This window comes from Protopterus annectens, chromosome 10.part0 (assembly GCF_019279795.1).
Source record: "Protopterus annectens isolate FY-2018-M chromosome 10.part0, PAN1.0, whole genome shotgun sequence".
NCBI classification, from domain to species: domain Eukaryota; kingdom Metazoa; phylum Chordata; order Ceratodontiformes; family Protopteridae; genus Protopterus; species Protopterus annectens.
The window spans coordinates 393,285,427-393,304,214 of record NC_056744.1 but is presented as its reverse complement, the minus strand read 5'-3'; the positions used below and the strand labels follow the sequence as shown (position 1 = coordinate 393,304,214).

The 18,788-nt window shown below is 41.9% G+C and overlaps 1 protein-coding gene across 1 annotated transcript in view; it reads right to left on the bottom strand.

The window, feature by feature from the left end:
• The window catches only part of LOC122814161 (transcriptional protein SWT1-like), a 1,475,367-nt gene that overhangs the window by 151,440 nt on the left and 1,305,139 nt on the right, over positions 1-18,788 (bottom strand). Inside the window, exon 8 of the mRNA XM_044086774.1 lies at positions 10,256-10,349. Coding sequence (XP_043942709.1) covers positions 10,256-10,349 — 94 coding nt within the window. The remainder of the gene's footprint in view (positions 1-10,255; positions 10,350-18,788) is intronic.

Below are 18,788 nucleotides of genomic sequence, written 5' to 3'. Positions count from 1 at the left end.
CATTTAAAAGACAGTACATTTCTTTCAAATTGATTTCTTGGATACAACAATAATTAAAAATATGAAAGGTAAAACAGAAAGAAGTCTTCAAAAGAAAAATGTTAAAAAACAATACATATCTGCATCGGACTAGCATGCATCCACCTATCATTTTTGATAACATAGTTATTATGGGCAGCTAGATTAAATACACAAGATAATAACATGGATAATCAGATAGGAGTAATGACCACTGAAAATGTACAAAGATGATATAATTATTGTAAAACAAAGAATATAGAGTAAGAAATAAGGAATAAGAGACAACTGGAAGAGAGATCGACATTTTCTGAGGGAAAAGATGAAAAATAAAATGATTATATCAATGTGATGGATAAATGTAGCTGTATGCTAACCTATAATAGGAATACTAAGAATGTTAAAAATATAATTAGGAGACACTGGTCAATAACACAAGAGATACCTCAATTAAAACATACAGTAAGGAAAGGACCAAATTATGTATATAAAAGATCTAGAAACTTGAAGGATAGGCTATGTTACAAAGAACAAATTACATCAACAAACTGCATCAACTAATGTACAAAAAAGTAACAAACGAAGGACTTAATGCCTGCAACAGGATGACAGGGTCATAGGCAATTACTAGGCTAATGGTCCCAGGGCCCTTACAAGCCTAGCCAAGTTCAACCCATGTTTCCAAGGGTGTTTGGTTCAAGCAGACACTAAAATCAGCACCTATATATATATATATATATATATATATATATATATATATATATATATATGGATCTTCTAAATCCCAAAGCCCATATTACCATACTGCCGATCGCAAAAATCCCAAGACGACAATAACAAAACTCTGGAATTCTGAACGTATGACTTTTAACATGGTAAGTAAACAATTGGCAAATTCTAACAAAAACTCTTGAAAAGGTAAGTAAAACTCATCTAGGTGGGGGGGATATGTCCCCCACACCCCCCTAAATAAATATATCAATTCCAGGATAGCACTATAGTGGAGAACAGGGCATGTTGGCCTCGGCGTGGGTTCCAATTGGCCAAGTGTTTACTTACCATGTTAAAAATCTGATGCTCTGGATTGGGACGTTTCGTTGTCGTCTCAGGATTTTCACATGTTCACATGCGGTAGTATGAGCTACGAGATTTAGAAGGAGACCTATATACATGTGTGTGCGTGTGTGTGTGTGTGTATAGATACATAGATCTATAGATACGGATAAACAGACTTAGACACACACACATATATATATACACAGACAGAAAAGAACAAGCATCCTGTTAATGGAAAAAAAGAAACCTTACACTACAAGCGTGTGGTAGATGTGAAACTAGAAACATAGTTTATCTGGCAAAATGTGAAATGCGAGGCATTCTATATAGGGAAAACTAACCTCAAGTTAAAGGAACTTTATGGAAGAAGGAAAGGTGATCATTTATCAGAAATAAGAAATGTGGAAACTAATCCATTATTTAGGCAAATAAAGGAAACTAATAATACTATACATGCTTTTACATTTATGATATTACAGGATAAATGTGTCTGGTATAGTCTTTTGCCTGAAGAAGAATTTTTATGGGAAAGTGTAACACTTGCAGTGACAATAAAAGTTTTAATATTTTAACTTTGACTGCTACTGGCTCCAAATAACTTTGTATTGCTTACATCACGTGTTGGTATAGCTGGACTTATCATGTAACTTTCTATCTTTGGATTTAGTTGGTGTATATGACTATCAAGAGATATGGAGAACTTGCCTTCTGTTGTTTTGCTTTGGATAAGCTGCTAATACCTGCCTTTTGATGTAGAGATTTCTTGATAGATGGTCATAGATCCATATCTATATATATATATATATATATATATATATATATATATATATGTGTGTGTGTGTGTGTGTGTGTGTGTAGGTTTAATGTCAGAATCTCAAATTGAGATGCAAGCAGATGGAAAACTCGAAACACAGAAGTTCGAATTTCCATCTGGCTGAACATCTCATGCACATATAAACTCAAAGAACCATACACAGAATATCTAAAACAATCTCAGATTGGATAAGTCCAAATTACTCTGCAAATTGGAAAGAATTATTAACTGTAATATCAATAAATTAAGTTTATTTACAAAAAAATTTCAAACAGATAAAAACAATTTGCCATGGCACATATGTATTAGTATGCAATATAACATAACTAAACCCACTAAAACTCGTATGATTAATTATTACATTGACTCATTTAGGAAAATTATTAATGCAAATACAAATTTAAAAATCTAGTTTGATCTTTTAACAATTATAGTCACAAAGAACTTTCCACATAAAATATATAGAGAAATTATTAACTACTGGGAACAGAAAGGATTTGTTTGTTGGCTCCAATGTATCAAAGAACTAAAAGTTTTAGATATGCAAGTAATAAACAACACATACAAAATTCCACAAAGGACTGGCTAACTTTACAGAGTATTCTGTCATATTCGCAAGATTTAAGTAGAAATACCTAAATTTACGAAATACATATATGAAATCATATATAATGACTTTGACATGGGAAACAGTATTTCAAAAATTTGCAAAATATTGATAAACTATAAAACAACACCCAAAACCTCATACTGGAAATATATAACAAAAGGACACAATACAGTTAACTGAAAATATCGAAACAAATATCTTATTATTTATAAAATATGCATCCTATACACAATACTGGAACATTTTTAATTGGAAATGCTTGCACAGAGCATTCTTAACCCCAGATAAAATCAGTAAAATTAGTTCCTCCATAAAAGGAATATGTTGGAGATGTAAGTACACAATGCAGACTGGAAACATGTTTTCTTTGATTGTGTTAAAATTACGCCATTTTGGATTGGTATTAATAACTTTCTACAAGCCTTATTTAATGAATCATTTTATTTAACTAAAGCTCTTGTATTATTAATTGTGAACAAAGACCCTCATTTGAATAGGACAAACATGTATCTAGTATGGACTATGCTTGCAATTTCAAGGAAGTGTATAACAAGAAGATGGAATACAAACACAATAACAACTTTGAAAGGCTTCTACAACCTACTGAAGACCACAGCATTATTGGAAATTAAAATTAAAGAACTAAGAATTTATCCAAAGCCATTTATCAACAACCCTTGGGTTAAAGTCTTATCTTTGACTGACACTATACAATAATTGATCAGACACTTTGATAATGGATTGGACATACTTATAAAGAAACTGTATACATTAAGATCTGTTACAGTGTCAGGCTAATATAAATAGAGTACATAGTTATTTAAGATATGTATACATACTGTGGACTTCATTCAAATGTATTTGAAAAATAAAAACAATTTTTGAGGAAAAAAAAAAGAATGGTACAGAGATCACGGTACAGTGTGGTTTGGGAAATTCATCCCTTTCCTCACTGTAGTGCAATCTTCAAGTTGGAATATATAGTTAGCAGGGGGGTGTGGTGGCGCAGTCCCCCATGGGGGAGGGGGCTTGCTCCCCTGCAAAAATGTGATGTTAGTTACGGGGGTTTCCTTTACCTGAGCTTCTATACAGACACCACGTGATCTGTTTGGCAACAATGTCAAATCTGCTGAATTTGCCCAGCTGATTCAACATTGCGACTTGTTCTACATTTTGACTTTCGTTTTTTTGTGTCGAACGGAAATTATTTTTCCATTCAACATTTTGATAGCAAACTATCTATATATATATATATATATATATATATATATATATATATATATATATATGTATACACACACAAACATACGTACACACACATCTATAACAAAAAATATATAAATAAATATATATATATATATATATATATATATATATATATAGATACAGCTATAAAATATATAAATACACACACACACTATATATATGTGTGTGTGTGTGTGTATACATACATACATATATATATATATATATATATATATATATATACACACACACACACACTATATGTATGTATATGTATATATATATATATATATATATATATATATATATATATGTATATATATATATATATATATATATATATATATATATATATGTATATATACATACATGCACACATAAACACACACAATATATGGATCCCCTTCAGAATGAAGAAAGTACAGTTGTGTACACTTACCATAAATGTCGATGTTCGAGTGTATTCACTGTGGCAGTCATTACATTTGGGTAATCTGCAGGCACGTTGCCCTAAGTCAGCCTGATTAACAAAGTCTTGGTTCCTGCGTCAGTTGCTGTCCCTTCTTCCATGACGTCAGGTTGTCAGGGGTATAAAACATGCAGCTGACGCCATTACATCAGTTTTTCTTGCCCCAGATGTCAGGTGCCCCCCAAATGGGGAGCAAATAAAATTAAAAACACAAAAAATATGCCTCCAATCGCAAAAGCAAATACACCAAAAGGGCTTTTAAGCATAGTGAAAGAAAGCAGAGGTATAGCCAAAGAAAAATAGGGGGCTGGAGGGAGGGTAACCAGGACTGCAACAGTGAATACATTCGAACATCTACATTTATGTGTACACAACTGTACTATGTTCTTCGTGTTTCACTGTTGCAGTCATTACATTTGGGTAGATTCCCAAAGCTATGGTTGGGTGGAGGGAATTATACAGCATTAGGACCAGCTATAAGACCCTGCAGGACAGCAGTGGCAAAGGCAGCTCTAGATTTAGAGAAAAGTGGTAAATGGGAATGTTTGGTGAACGTATGAACTGAGCTCCAGGTAGCTGCTTCTAGAATGTCCCTGGTAGGAACACCTTTGAAAAAGGCTGTAGAAGTAGATGCAGCCTTGGTGGAATGGGATCTGATCCCCTGGGGGATAGTTTTTCCATGGTGCATATAGCAGAAACAAATACAATGGCTTATCCATTTGGAAATGTTTGGCTTTGAAATAGCCTTTCCCTCTGCCCCTGCAGCAAATGCCACCAGCAGTTGTTCGGATTTTCTTTGAGATTTTGTCCTGTTTAAGTAAAATCTAAGTTGTCTGTGTACATCCAATGAATGCAGAATCCGCTCACCCTTGTTCTGTGGATTGGGAAAGAAAGTTGGCAAATTAATGGCCTGATTAAGAGCCACACTGAATACCACCCTTAGGCATGAAGGATGGATTGGCCCTGAGAGATACCCTGTCCGCATGAAAAATGATGAAAGTCTCCACTGCCATAACAGCCTGTAATTCACAAATCCTTCTCGCTTAAGTAACTGCTAAAAGGAAAGCTGTTTTCTTGGAGAGAAATTTTAAGTCTGCAGTAGCAGCTGGCTCGAAAGGAGGGAGAGTGAGCTTTTCCAATACAAAACTGAGGTCCCAGGCAGGGGTTGGAGCTCTCCTGGGTGGTCTTACGTTGTCAGCCCCTCTGAGAAACTGCTTTAGCAAATGATGAGAGAAGAGGGGAGGTTCTGTGTTGTAATGAGCTGAAATAGGTGAGGCATGGATTTTTATGGAAGAAAAGGACAGACCCCTGTGAAGTATCTCAGTTAAGTATTGTAAAATCTGAGGAATGTTGGGTACTGCTGTGCTTATCCCTTGAGATTGATTTCAGGCACAGAATCTTTTCCATTTGTCAGCATAAGATTTTCTAGTACTAGGCCTTCTTGCCTCCAAAATGACATCCATCACAGGTTTGCTGAGGGATGCTAAGGGTGAATTTAGGTAATTAGCCACGCTGCAAGATTCAAAGTTTGGAGCTGCGTGTGCAGAATTTGGTTGTTCTGCTGAGAGTGTGCAGAATTTGGTTGTTCTGCTGAGACAGTCAGTAAGGTGTCTGAGGCAGGTGCTATGGTGGAAGGTGTGACACATTGCGCAGGAGTGGGTACCAGTGTTGGCGAGGCCAGTCTGGAGCAATCAAAATCATTTTTGGTTTGTCGTTTGACTTTTAGTAGAACTTTGGAGAGCAGAGGCTGAGGGGGAAAAGCATAGACTGATATGCTTTTCCAGCTGAAAGATGGAGCATCCACTTTCCAGGCATTTTTGTGATGAGTTCGTCTGCAAAATTTGTCCAGTTGTGGGGTAGGCAAAAGGATCTATGTCTGGGCTCCCCATTTGCATGTCAACATGTTGAAAATCCAGTTTCCATGAGATTTCTGCTTAGTTCGTCTGCCAGAGTATTCAGCTTTCCTGGCAGGAATTGAGCTTGTAGTTGTACTTGATAGGTCAATGCCGTGTTCCACAATAGTCTGCAAAGGGGGTAGGACTGTGTACCCCCCCCCGCTTGTTTATGTACCACATAACCGTGTTGTTGTCTGTCTTTATCATTAATTGTCCTGGATGAAGGTAGTCCTTGAAGGCTGTCAGTGCATTCTGTACGGCTAGCATTTCTTTTTGATTGCTATGAAGGTGCATTTGATTTGGGCTCCATTTGCCCTGAATGCACTTCCCTGCCAGATGTGCCCCCCAAGCATAATCTGATGCATCTGTAGTTAGGGTTTGGGTGGCAGGGGGTGGTGTGAATGACAGTCCCTTGTTTTGGTGGCAGGCCTTTGCCCAACATAGGAACTCTAGTTGCAGGCAAGGAATGATAGGAATCATTGTTTCCAGGCTGTGACAATGCTGACTCCATAGACTTTTTAAGTACCACTGAAGTTTCCTCATATGCAGTCTTGCATATGGAATTAGAAGAATGCAGAAGGCCGTGAACCCCAAGGCTTGCAGTATTTGCCTTGCAGAAAGCAGGGTTTTTGTGGCCATCTGTTTGAAGTAAGTCACCAAATGAATTTGCTTCTCTGGCGTAAGGAAAGCCATCTGGGCAGTTGTATTCAAGGTTGCACCCAGAAATGTAATTTTTTGAGAGGGTACCAGTTGTGATTTATTTTCGTTTATAGTGTACCCTAAACAAGTTAGAACCCATTTTACAAACACCAGATGGTTTAGAAGAGTGTCCTTGTTTTCTGCCTGAATTAGACAATCGTCCAGGTATGGATATATTTTAATATTTCTTTGCCTGCAAAATGCAATTACTGGAGCCAGGCACCTTGTAAAGACCCCGAGCGCAGTAGATAAGCCAAAGGGCAGAGCAGAGAACTGGTAATGCAAGTAGCCTGCTTTGAAGCGGAGGTATCTTCTGCAAGATTCCCTGATTGGGATATGCAGGTAAACCTCTTTTAAATCAAGAGTTGCCAACCAGGCATCTTTGCCTAGCGTAGGAAGTAACTGGTGAAGAGTCAGCATCTTGAATTTTGGAATGTCCAGAAAGGTGTTTAGAGATGATAAGTCCAGAATTGGACGCCATGGTTTGTCTTTTCTGGGTACCAGGAAAAGTCTTGAATAGAAACCTTGTCCCTTTTCCTCTTCTGGTACTGGTTGAATAGACCCATGTTCATGAGGGAAAGTACTTGTTTCTGGGCCTCTGCCCACTGATTTGGGGGCAGGTCTGGCCATCCGTTTGGAATTGGCAACGTGTGGAAATGAAATCTGTATCTCTGGGATACTATATTTAAAACCCATTTGTCCTGGGTTATAAGTTGCCAGTTTCTTGCATTAAGAGCCAGCTTTCACCCCAAAGCGGCTGCTAAAAGGTAAGTGCTTGGTAAGTGTAAAGGGAAGTCATTGAGACTGCTTACCATAGGGAAATGTCTTGCTGTTTCCAGATTTGGAGGAAGAGGCACCCCATTATTTTGTTCTGAAAGTCCTTTGTGACTGAAACCTGGAACCTTTGGAATATCTGGGTTTGACTTGAGTGGCTTTCAAAGGAACTGGAAATGACCAGTTTAGTAGGCCAGTGCCTACTAAATCTTTGGAGGTTGCACGTGTAAGAAATTTTTCACAGTTTGCATAGATTTAGCTTTATCTTCCATCTTTTTTAAAACTTCTTCAGCCTTATTACCAAAGAGACGGTCCTGTTGTAAAGGAGCATCCAACAATTTTGCTTTAACCTGATCAGGCAGATTTTGCTCTCTGAGCTAAGCATGCCTTCTTAGCACAGACCCAGTTACAGCAGCCCTGCAAGAGGCCTCCAAAGAATCAAAACCACATTGCAAAGTATGTTTTCCAACTTGTTCAGCTGAATGCAATAAATCCTGTAATTTTTTTTCCCACACAGTCAGAAATTAACATCATTTTCTGTTTAAGCAGTCCCATGATATGCTGTTGATATTTTAGCATATGAAATTGACAGTTTAATACCCTGATTTCCAAGGTTGCAGAAGTGTAAACCTTCTTAACCCATCTATCCAGCACCCTGGAATCTCTATCAGAAGGGGTAGGATTTTTAGCAGTAGAAGCCTTAATGCCCTTGGGACCCTGAGAAATGGTTTCAGGATGTGCAACAGGATTTTTGAAAATAAATTTGTGGGAGTCAGGAACCCTGCAGTATCTGTCTGGCTTACAAGGAGCTGGAGGCAGAGAATCAGGAGCTATACTAGACTCTGAAAAAACATCATCAACAATGTCTGGAACAGGAGGTATAACCAAAGGCATATGCTGAGGAAGAAGAAGAAAATCCCTAATCTCTTTTTAGATTCAGAGAAATCCTGACTTTCCCAGTGGAAATGCTCCCTTAAGGTATGTAAAGTTTCCCCAAAAGAAAAATCCTCAGGGGAAGAAGCAGAAAGAATGGAATCATCTGCATCAGAGTCCTCATAAGTAGGTATAGACAATTCCTGGTCATTAGAAGAGTCAGAAGAAATAGAATCCTGTTCAGAAGATACATAATCAATGTCTTGCCTAGGCCTCTTAGAAGGGGGGGGGGGGTTGGCTACCCCTGATCAGAGTAATTAAATCTTCAGCCATTTTGATCATTTGTATTTTAGGCATAGGGGCCTGCACATGTGGCCCAGGCGTCAGTTTTTTAGGCATAGGTTGAGATTTTGACCTTAGTTTTGAAGAAGGTGTCGGTCTAATATACAAATCTGTAGGCCTGAAAACACCCTCAGAAGCCAGTGCCTGCACAGCGGCTCCGGACCCATCCAAGGTAGAGACATCCACGGGTTCCATAACTGAAGCATCTCGTGGCATACCTGACTCCAAATGGGTCTCAGTAGAGGCCTGTGAATCAGAAGTAGCGGGTATCAGGGGCTGCGAAAGCGCCTCACTGAGTACTGGCGAACTGGCGACTGGCTTAGGAGAAGCGTCGTTGGCAGTTTTGGACCTCAACGGCCTGTCTCTGTCTTTTTCTTTGCGTTTTTTAGGGATTCCGGTAGTCGGATTGCTAACCAATGACATTTCTGGATAATTAAAGCGTGGGCCAAAATATTTAGAAGCACAAATGTACAGACGTTTGATAGTGCGCTGATTAAATAAAGCACAAAACCGACAGCAAGGTACACTGTGGTCAGGGTCTAGGCAAGGAATACAGTACAAATGAAAATCCTTATGAGTTATTTGCTTCCCACAAGTAATGCAATTATTAACTTTTACTGACATCGGTAAGAAGCAAGAAAAAGTTTCCCCAATGGGGTACTTAGCTTTTTAGTTGAAGACTTTGAATCTGAAACTTGAAAACAAAAATTTCAGGAGTCGGCCAACCAGCACTTGCGAACTGCTTCTGCTTCGGGCACTGCGCGGCAAGAAAGACTGATGTAATGGCGTCGGCTGCATGTTTTACACCCCTGACGACCTGACGTCATGGAAGCACGTTCAGCAACTGACGCAGGACCCAAGACTTTGTTAATCACGCCGACTGAGGGTAACCTGCCAGCAGATTACCCAAAGGTAAAGACTGCAACACTGAAACACGAAGAACATCAGCTGAAACGTCAACATCACCAAGATGAAAACATATATATTTTTAAAATTTTTAGAACACAGTACCATTTGCATGGAGATCGCTGTAGAGGAAAATTCACATTCATTTCAACCTAAGTGTAATCTCGAAGTTTATATATTTAAGTAGTGGGGGGTGCAGGGGGGCAACCCCCTGCTGCAGCAAAAAAAAGAAAAAAAGAAAAGAAAAAAAAAGTTTTTTTTTACTATTATTTTGGTTTTGATGTTCCAATGTTTCATGCATATGGTGTCGGCCATATGCAGTTCGATGTTCCAGCATTTTGACAATCTGACGTAGACCAACAGACAGACACACACACACACATTATTTCTAGGAAGCAGAATACTATTCAGTAACCGTAACATACAACTGACATTACCGTAAGTATCTTAATTAACTATGGTGGATAGCAGTTTTAACAACTTCATAACAGCACAGTTACAACTGGTTATTATATTCCTGGACAGAATGTCTTACAAATCTGTGTAACACTTACGTGCACAATATTATAAGTGCAACAGGATAAAGATCCTGAAACTGCAGACAGCACTGGAGTACACGGTCATCATTGTTCTCCATAAGAAGTCCACCTGCATAAAGAAGAATAATGGTTGAACTTTGTTCTATTTCCACATGGCATACTTTTTTTCTACATCTGCCTCTAAGGAATCATTCCATCTTCACAAACACTTCCCTCTCCCATAAAAATAATCGGAATATACACTTCTTTGCTCTACATTAACAGCCTGTCTACCAGTAAACAACACACTACAAGCAAAGAAAATAATAGATTAATCCAGAAACAACAAACAGATTGCTGTAAATGAGGTGCTTTACAACAATCGTAATACAGTAACTTAAGTACCTCAATGTCATTCGTACTAAACAAGACTATTTCCTCTACAAGTCTACAGAGCTATGTGCTACAAAGCTTGTAAGTAATATAAACACACATGAAACTGTCAACGAGTTCTGCAAAAACAGACTCAATGAAGCCAATCGTAAACCCTCTTACAGAATTTGATCTACACTGAAAAGGCCGCCGCCTAAATATGACTGAAAGACTTTATAAAAATCTTACCACAACTGTTATGCGACAATGCCTCTAAAATATTACTATGTAGTGCTATTACTCTGTAGTGTTAGACATCTTGTTGTGTGCGTGTTTATACCTTTTATGCGCTGATGTAGGCTTCTTCTTAACTGTGTTCACTGTTAGTACTCCACGATCTTTGTAAATGATTCTACCATTTTCCTTACTTCAGTCTTGAATAAGTCTACATTTCCTGCCTTTGTCTTTCGTGTTTGTCACTATGAGACCTGGGTAGCACACTGTCTTCTGTCTCTCAGCTCACAAGGTAAGTAGCTTCAAAGGCTGTCACATTAGTTCTTTCAGAGACATTACGAACTTCACTGAAGGTGTACTGCTTTGCATCTCGAAGTTTAAAAGTTAACTTCCTTCATAGATTGGTTAAAGCAATAATCATATTCAGATGCGGGCAATGCAGAGTTGGTTGGGGTAGTTCGGAACTTGTGACTAAGCTATATGGGTTATACTCTGCAAAGGCTATGACAGCCGCCGAGCACCTTCCATATGCCCAAACTGTTTGTCGGCTCAATCTGGGCCGACTTAAAAAGGCAGGTTTGGGCACAAAGCCCTTCAGAGCTTTCATGCTAACAAAGAGAGGGAGGCTAAGCCCTCAAAGCGCACTGCTGGAAAAATATTACATGCCCACACCATGGCATAAAAAACAAGAGGGATGGAGAGAAAGAACAGCTACTGCAGCAGTAATCATATGAACAACTACTCTTATGGTACGTTTACTTATGTAACCATACTAAGCTTTTCATACCGATCAAGGCTGCAGTAGCCTAAGGCATATGGGTAGATTCCTTCACCATGGAACAACTGGGAGGTGGAAGGAGAATGGCTGCAGCAAAGCCTGACTTAGACCTGGAGAAGGAATCTGTTTAACAGTGCTTTGTAAAGGTATGCAGAGAGGATCAAGTTACTGCTTCTAGAAAATTTCTACAGTCTAATGTTTTTCAAAAATCTACAGAAGAAGCAAAGGCCTTGGTTGACTGAGCCTTGACCCTGCCTGGAACAATTTTTCTATGGTGGGAATAACAAAAGGTAATAGCCCGCTTTGACAAAGATTGACCCTTCAGGACATTTATGTGCAAATTGGCCTTCTTGGGGGACCAGATGCCTTGGACTGTCTTTCCCTGTAAATGCCCGCCCACCCTAACAGGGAAGTGTCCGTGGTCACAGTGGCCCTGGGCTGGGGAAGACAGAACGGTCAACACCAAAGATTTGTTCCTGGCTTCATCCACCATAGCATTTCTTTCTTGCAAAGATTTGTAAAGCGTATCATGTGGTTGAGTGGGTGGGTTAAGATTAACCATAGTGATGAAAGGAGTCACTGTAATAGTCTCATGTGCAACCTCGCTAGTGATACTAAGGTAATGGTTGCTGCCATAGAGCCCAATAGTTGTAGTACAAGGTGTGTTGGTGCAAGTGTCTGCGGGAGGAGGACTTGAATCTGGTTTCTTATTTTTGAAAGCCTGTGAGGAGGAAAGGAACTTGACAGGAGGTTGTGTCGAAGATCGCTCCAATGAATTCCAGTGCTCTTGTTGGAGACGTGTGATTTCTCCATGTTGATCGTGATACCTAAGTGAAGAGCAAGGCCATGAGTATAAGAGAGACTGAGAATGAGAAAATTCCTGGTCGTGGCGGTAAGGAGCCAATCGTCTAGCTGTTGAAAAACCTGGAATCCTTGTAGTCAGAGATGAGCTACTATGAATGCCATACATTTGGTGACCACTCTGGGGGCTATCGAGAGGCCAAAAGGCATTACCCTGAACTGATAATGACTGGCTCCCAGCCTGAATTGGTGAAATCTCTGAGAGCGTTTGTCCATCTTTGTGTGGTAATACACGTCCTGGAGGTCTCTAGAGCACATCCAGTTGTCCTTCCCCAGAAAGGGGAGAATGGACTGTACCATGACCATCTGGAATTTTTGAGGTTTGATGAATTTGTTTAGTAAGCTGAGATCCAGGATTGGTCTCCAGTCCCCTGTCTTTTTTGGCATAAAAAGAACCTTGAGTAAAAGCAGGATCCTCTTTGGTCTGGTGGGACTGGTTAGATGACTCTTTTTCTTGGGTCTATATCAGAACATCGAAGTTTTAAAACTTCGACTGTTCTAATATCGACCTGTTTTGAGCGAACGCTAAAAACAGCAAAGCTGCAGAACACCAAATTCTTTCTTAAGGAAAGAATTCTGTTGGCCTGTTCTGTGGCTTCGCTATTTTCAGCGCTGTGGTGGAAAGTTACGGGTCTGGTTCAGGTAAGTGCGCAACTGTGTGGTCGTTAGGGTTAGGGCGCGGGTTAGGTGAGTTAGGGTTGGGGTGGGTTAAGTGAGTTAGGGAGCGGGTTAAATGAGTGTGCGATAGTGACGGACCTTAGGGTTAGGGTTTGGGTTAAGGTAAGTGGATAGATAATAGTGTATGTACAGTTTAGTGTAGGGTTAGTTGTAGGATTATAAGTGTATGTGTGTGGAGTGATGTTTTTTAGGTGTGCTTGTGTTGTGTGTATGTGTTTCGGAATAGCATATTTTTTCCCCAAGGAAAAAATTTGCTGTTCTGAATGTTCGATATTATGTGGGTTAGATATTTTAGGTTTGATGAAAAAGCGCTCGCTATTTTCATCTTTCGATAGCGTGACATAAACACCTTTTTCTTAGTGGCTTTTTGATTTCTAAGGCTGCAGCCTCCCTCTGACCGGGTGGGACATCGGGGATTCGTTTTACGGATCTGAGTGAGGTCGAATGGGATATGATAGCCTCTGGATATTATTCTTTGCACCCACGTATCCGTTGTTATGAGTTGCCAGGCCTGTAGGTGCAGAGAAAATCAACCCTCGACTGCTTCCACAGGAAAGCAATCGGGCCGCTGTTCAGGGGCACTGGAAGGGTTGGCCAGAGAAGGAATCTTTAGCAACCTGGTTGCGCGGACCCCTCTGCCCCGAAAGGGGCGTCTTCCGGATGGGTTGTCCCTCTGCCCTGAGGGGATTGCTCATCATGAGTGTCATGAAAAGATCCTTGGGACTTCTTGAACCACAATTTTCCTCTCCTCTGATTCCTGGAGTAGGACCTCTGGGAGACGGAAAAACGTATGCCCACAGCAGACAAGGTCTTTCCATCCTTCTCACTACGTGAAAGTGTGTCTCTTACTTTGGGACCAAAAAGGGAAGATTCGTCAACAGGCACGTTGACAAATGAAGATTTAAAGGGGTCCACGAAGTCACGCAAATGCATCCAAGCATGCCATCTCATAACGATGCCCGATGCGGCTGCACGAGCTGCCCCCTCGGTAGTGTGAGAAATCAAGCACATCGAGGAGTTCGAGATTGATTCCAAGGTAGTTAGCTGAGAGGCAACAGTATCATGCATCTCCTCAGACAGTACCTCCACCAAAGAGGCAAACATTTCTGAAATTAGGTCTCTCTGGATGTGAGTAAAGTGTGCCAGGTAATTCAGCTACCGTATGGCAAAGGTCGCTGAAGCGTAGGTCTGCTTCCCCAGTCTGTCCATAGCCTGAGACTCCCTGTTCGGGGGATGAACAGTGGAACTATCTTCCGCCAGTTCCTTCTTGGTGGCCACCTCCACGACCATGGAATCGACTAGCAGCTGCTTGGACCAATTGGAATGGTCTTCAGGAGTGGACAAAATTTTATCTCGCCTCTGAGGGACGGGTTCTATGTTGTCCGGGGCCTTCCAGAAATGCTGCATAATAAGTCGAATGAGCTCATCTGGAGGTGGGGTCACTCAGGAAGTAGATGGCTGAGCACGGAAAGCCTGCAAGAACACCGATTCCACCGAAAGGTTGGAGGGCTTCCAGTTTCCCCTCTGCTTGAGGATCTCGAGAATGTCTCCAAATGAGGCATCTTCCAGGGGAGACAGTGGGGACCCTTCTCCCTCATCGCAATCAATGTCTTCACTGACGGACTCCTCAGGGGACTCGAGATGCTTCCTCTTGCAAAGTTTCTTCCGGAGTGGCTCCCCAGTGGGATCTTCTGAGGAGGACTCCGGAGAAAGGGTTCCCTTGAAAGGCAGGTCTTATGGCTCCCATGCTCGAGGTTCCAGAGTAGGAGGGTGGGACAGCTGCAAGCTAGATGGGGGTTCTGGTTCTGATGCCAATGGTCTCAACTACGAGCTCGTTGAATCAAGGACCCTCTCCATCACCTGGAGAGCAGGCCCCACCCCCCCCAAGGAGGTATGGGAGGCCGGAACAGAGGATGATGACCTCGGAACTGGGGTCACATCCCACCCCGAGGAGCCCACCTCCAGGTGAGGAGCTAAGAGAGGACCAGCACCTGCCTGGAGAGCCATGGCCATAGATGGCACCACAGAAAAAAAATCGGTGCTGAACCATGTCCCATGGTGCCGACAGCCCAATCACTGCTCTGACAGTGCGCCAGTTCCAAAGGAGCCGTGGCGGCAAGAGTAATCAGTGCCGGCAGGGAAGCCGCCGCTGTCGGAGCCGAGACAATAAGCACAGGGATGGCCATCGGTACCGAAGTCTCCAAAACCTGGGTGGAGGTCAGAGGAGGATAGACAAGAGAATATGCCATGAGAACTTCTGCTCCAAGAGGGAGGGAAGACCTGGTTTGGGTGGTTAATCCTCTAGCTGCTAGAAGCTGGTCCACAACCCTCACTACATCCTGTTCTGAAAGACTCCTGGTGGATCTGAAGGACACTGCTGATGGGGAATCCGGTCTCTCAAGAAAAGAATTAAAAGGATTAAATTGTTGTCCCAAAAAGGGGTCATAAGATGGAGAATACCTAGTTCTGGGAAAGTGCTCGACCTTCAGAAATGAAGGTGTCATTACCAGTGGAGCCATGTAAGACATTGGCACCATGGCCGGGGATGGTGCCGATGCAAGTACAGTAGTCGGAGCCTATGTCACAAAGTCGGCACCGCAGGGGATGGTGCTGAGGCTGGTACAGTGGAAGGAGTCTGAGTCAGAATCAAAGGCGGCACCGTGGGAGAAGACAGGGACCCTAGTGCCGAAGATGTCTGTGCCAATGTGGCCGGAGAAGCCCAATGTCGACTCAGTTCTGAGAAGGACGGGGATGTAGGAACAGAAAAGTACAGTTTTGTACGTACCATAAATGTAGATGTTCAAGTGCTCATACAGCTGCAGTCATTACAGATGGGTTATCCTGCCGTCAGGTGGGTCCTCGGTCGGCCGAATTCCAAAGTCTAGGTCCGGCGTCGGTTGTCGTCGCTTCTTCCCTGACGTCAGTGCGGCAGGGATATAAAAGAGGCAGCCAACGCCATTTTCTTCAGTTTTTCTTGCCCCAGATGTCAGGTGCCCACAGAAGGAAGGCAAAACATAATGTTATGCAAACATGCAATATAGATAAATCAAAAAAAATGTAGTTGCAAGCAAATACACCATAAAAGAATACCTCAAATAGGTTGTATGATAAAGGTGTTTGTCATAAGGCCTGTCCTAAGAGGGGACGGAGGGGGGGGGGGTAACCTGGACTGCAGCTGTATGAGCACTCGAACATCTACATTTATGGTAGGTACAAAACTGTACTATGTTCATCATGCATACAGCTGCAGTCATTACAGATGGGTAGAATCCCAAAGCTAAGTAAGGGTGGTAGGCACTAAGTGGAACTAGGAGGAGCGAGGATGCCCTGCAGGACTGCTGTGGCAAAGCCCGCTCTAGATTTTGAGTATAGTGGAAGGTAGTAGTGCTTGGAGAAAGTGTGCACTGAACTCCAAGTAGCTGCTTCCAAAATGTCCTTGGTAGGGACCCCCCCTGAGGAAAGCTGCAGAGGTAGCTGTGGCCCTGGTGGAGTGGGATCTGATGTATGCAGGCACAGATTTTCCATAAAATGAATAACAAAAGCGTATGCAGTGGGCTATCCATTTTGAAATTGTCTGTTTGGAAATAGCCTTTCCTTGAGCACCTGTAGCATAGGACACAAATAGTTGCTCAGATTTCCTGAATGGCTTTGTTCTGTCCAAGTAATAACGAAGTTGTCTGTGAATGTCCAAGGAATGTAGTAGTCTCTCCCCTTTGTTCTGTGGATTTGGATAAAAGGTAGGTAAGTGGATAGACTGATTCAAAGCTACACTGGATACAACCTTTGGCATGAAGGTAGGGTTGGTTCGTAAGGAAACTCTGTCCTGATGGAAAATGATGAATGGTTGCACAGCCATGAGGGAGTGTAGTTCCGAAACCCTGCGTGCTGAGGTGATAGCCAGAAGGAAGGCTGTTTTCCATGACAAGTATTGTAGCTCTGTTGAATAAGCCGGCTCAAAGGGAGGCAGGGTCAGCTTTTCCAATACGAAGTTGAGGTCCCAAGCTGGAACTGGTGGTTTCCTTAGGGGTTTTATATTTTTTGTCCCTTTGAGGAACTGCCTTCATAGAGGATGTGAGAATAAAGGGGGGTCTGTGTTGTATTGTGCAGAAATGGCTGAAGCGTGGATCTTGATGGAGGAGAAGGAAAGGTCACTGTTTAACATCTCAGCTAGGTACTGTAAAATTTGAGGTATATTTATTACCCAAGGATTCTGGCCCTTTTCTTGATTCCAGGAACAAAATTGTTTCCATTTGGCGGAGTAGGCTTTTCTAGTAGAAGGTCTTCTGGCCTCCAAGATGACATCCTGCACCTCCTTGGAGAGGAGAGTCTGTTGGGAAATTAAGGTATTCTCCATGCAGCTAGATTTAGGGTTTTGAGCTGGCTGTGAAGGGTTTTGTAGTTGTGCTGGGACAACAGACGAGGGACTAGAGGTAGGATCCATGGTGGGGAGTGTGTCAGGCTCTTTAGGAGTGGATACCAGTGTTGTCATGGCCAGTATGGCGCAATGAGAATCATTTGTGGCCTCTCTGCTCTGGTTTTTAACAGAACTTTGGTCAGTAGAGTAAGAGGCAGGAAGGCATTGACTGTCAATGTTGTCCAATTGAAAGAGAGTGCGTCCACTTTCCAGGCCTGTGGATGATAGGTCCTTGAACAAAATTTTTTCAACTGGTAATTTCTGTGGGTAGCAAACAGATCTATGTCTGGCTGTCCCTATGCCTGAGTTATCTTTGAGAAAACTTGAGGATACAACTTCCATTCGTGTGAATCTGTCATATTTCTGCTTAGGTTGTCTGCCAGTGTGTTTTCCTTTCCTGGCAGGAATTGTGCCTGTAGTTGAATTTGCAATTCCAGTGCTGTGTTCCATAGGGTCATGGCTTGCCTGCACAGGGGGTATGAATGAGTTCCCCCCTGTTTGTTTATGGACCACATGACTGTGGTGTTGTCTGTCCTTATCAATAGCTGGCCTGGATGCAGTAGGTCTTTGAAGGTCATAAGAGCATTTTGCACGGCTAGCATCTCCTTTTGGTTGATGTGTAGGTGCTTCTCGTTTTGGGACCATTTTCCCTGAATGCACTGATCTGCCATGTGTGCTCCCCAGGCGTAGTCTGAGGCGTCCATTGTGATGATTTGAGTTGCTTGAGGTACACAGAAAGGGAGACCTGTGTTTCTTTGGCATGCTTGAGCCCACCACAAAAATTCCTTTTGAAGGCATGGAATGAGTGGTATAATTGTTTCCAAGCTGTGGCTGTGTTGAGACCATACATTTTTTAGGTACCATTGTAGTTTCCTCATATGCAGCTTTGCACATGGGATTAGTAGGATGCAAGATGCCATGAATCCCAGAGCCTGCAGGACTTTCCTTGCAGTTAGTCTGGTGAAAGTTGCCATTTTGCTGAAGTATTGAGACAGTTGCCCTTGTTTGTCTGGCGTGAGGTAGGCCATCTGGGTGGTTGTATTTAAGCTGGCATCCAGGAAAATTATCTGTTGAGAAGGTATTAGTTTTGATTTCTTTTTGTTCACTGTGTATCCCGGGAAGTTTAACAGTTTTATTACAAACGCCAGATGCTGCAATAGAATGTCCTTGCTGTCCGCTTGGATCAGGCAGTCGTCCAGATATGGGTAGATTTGTACTCCTTGTAGTCTGCA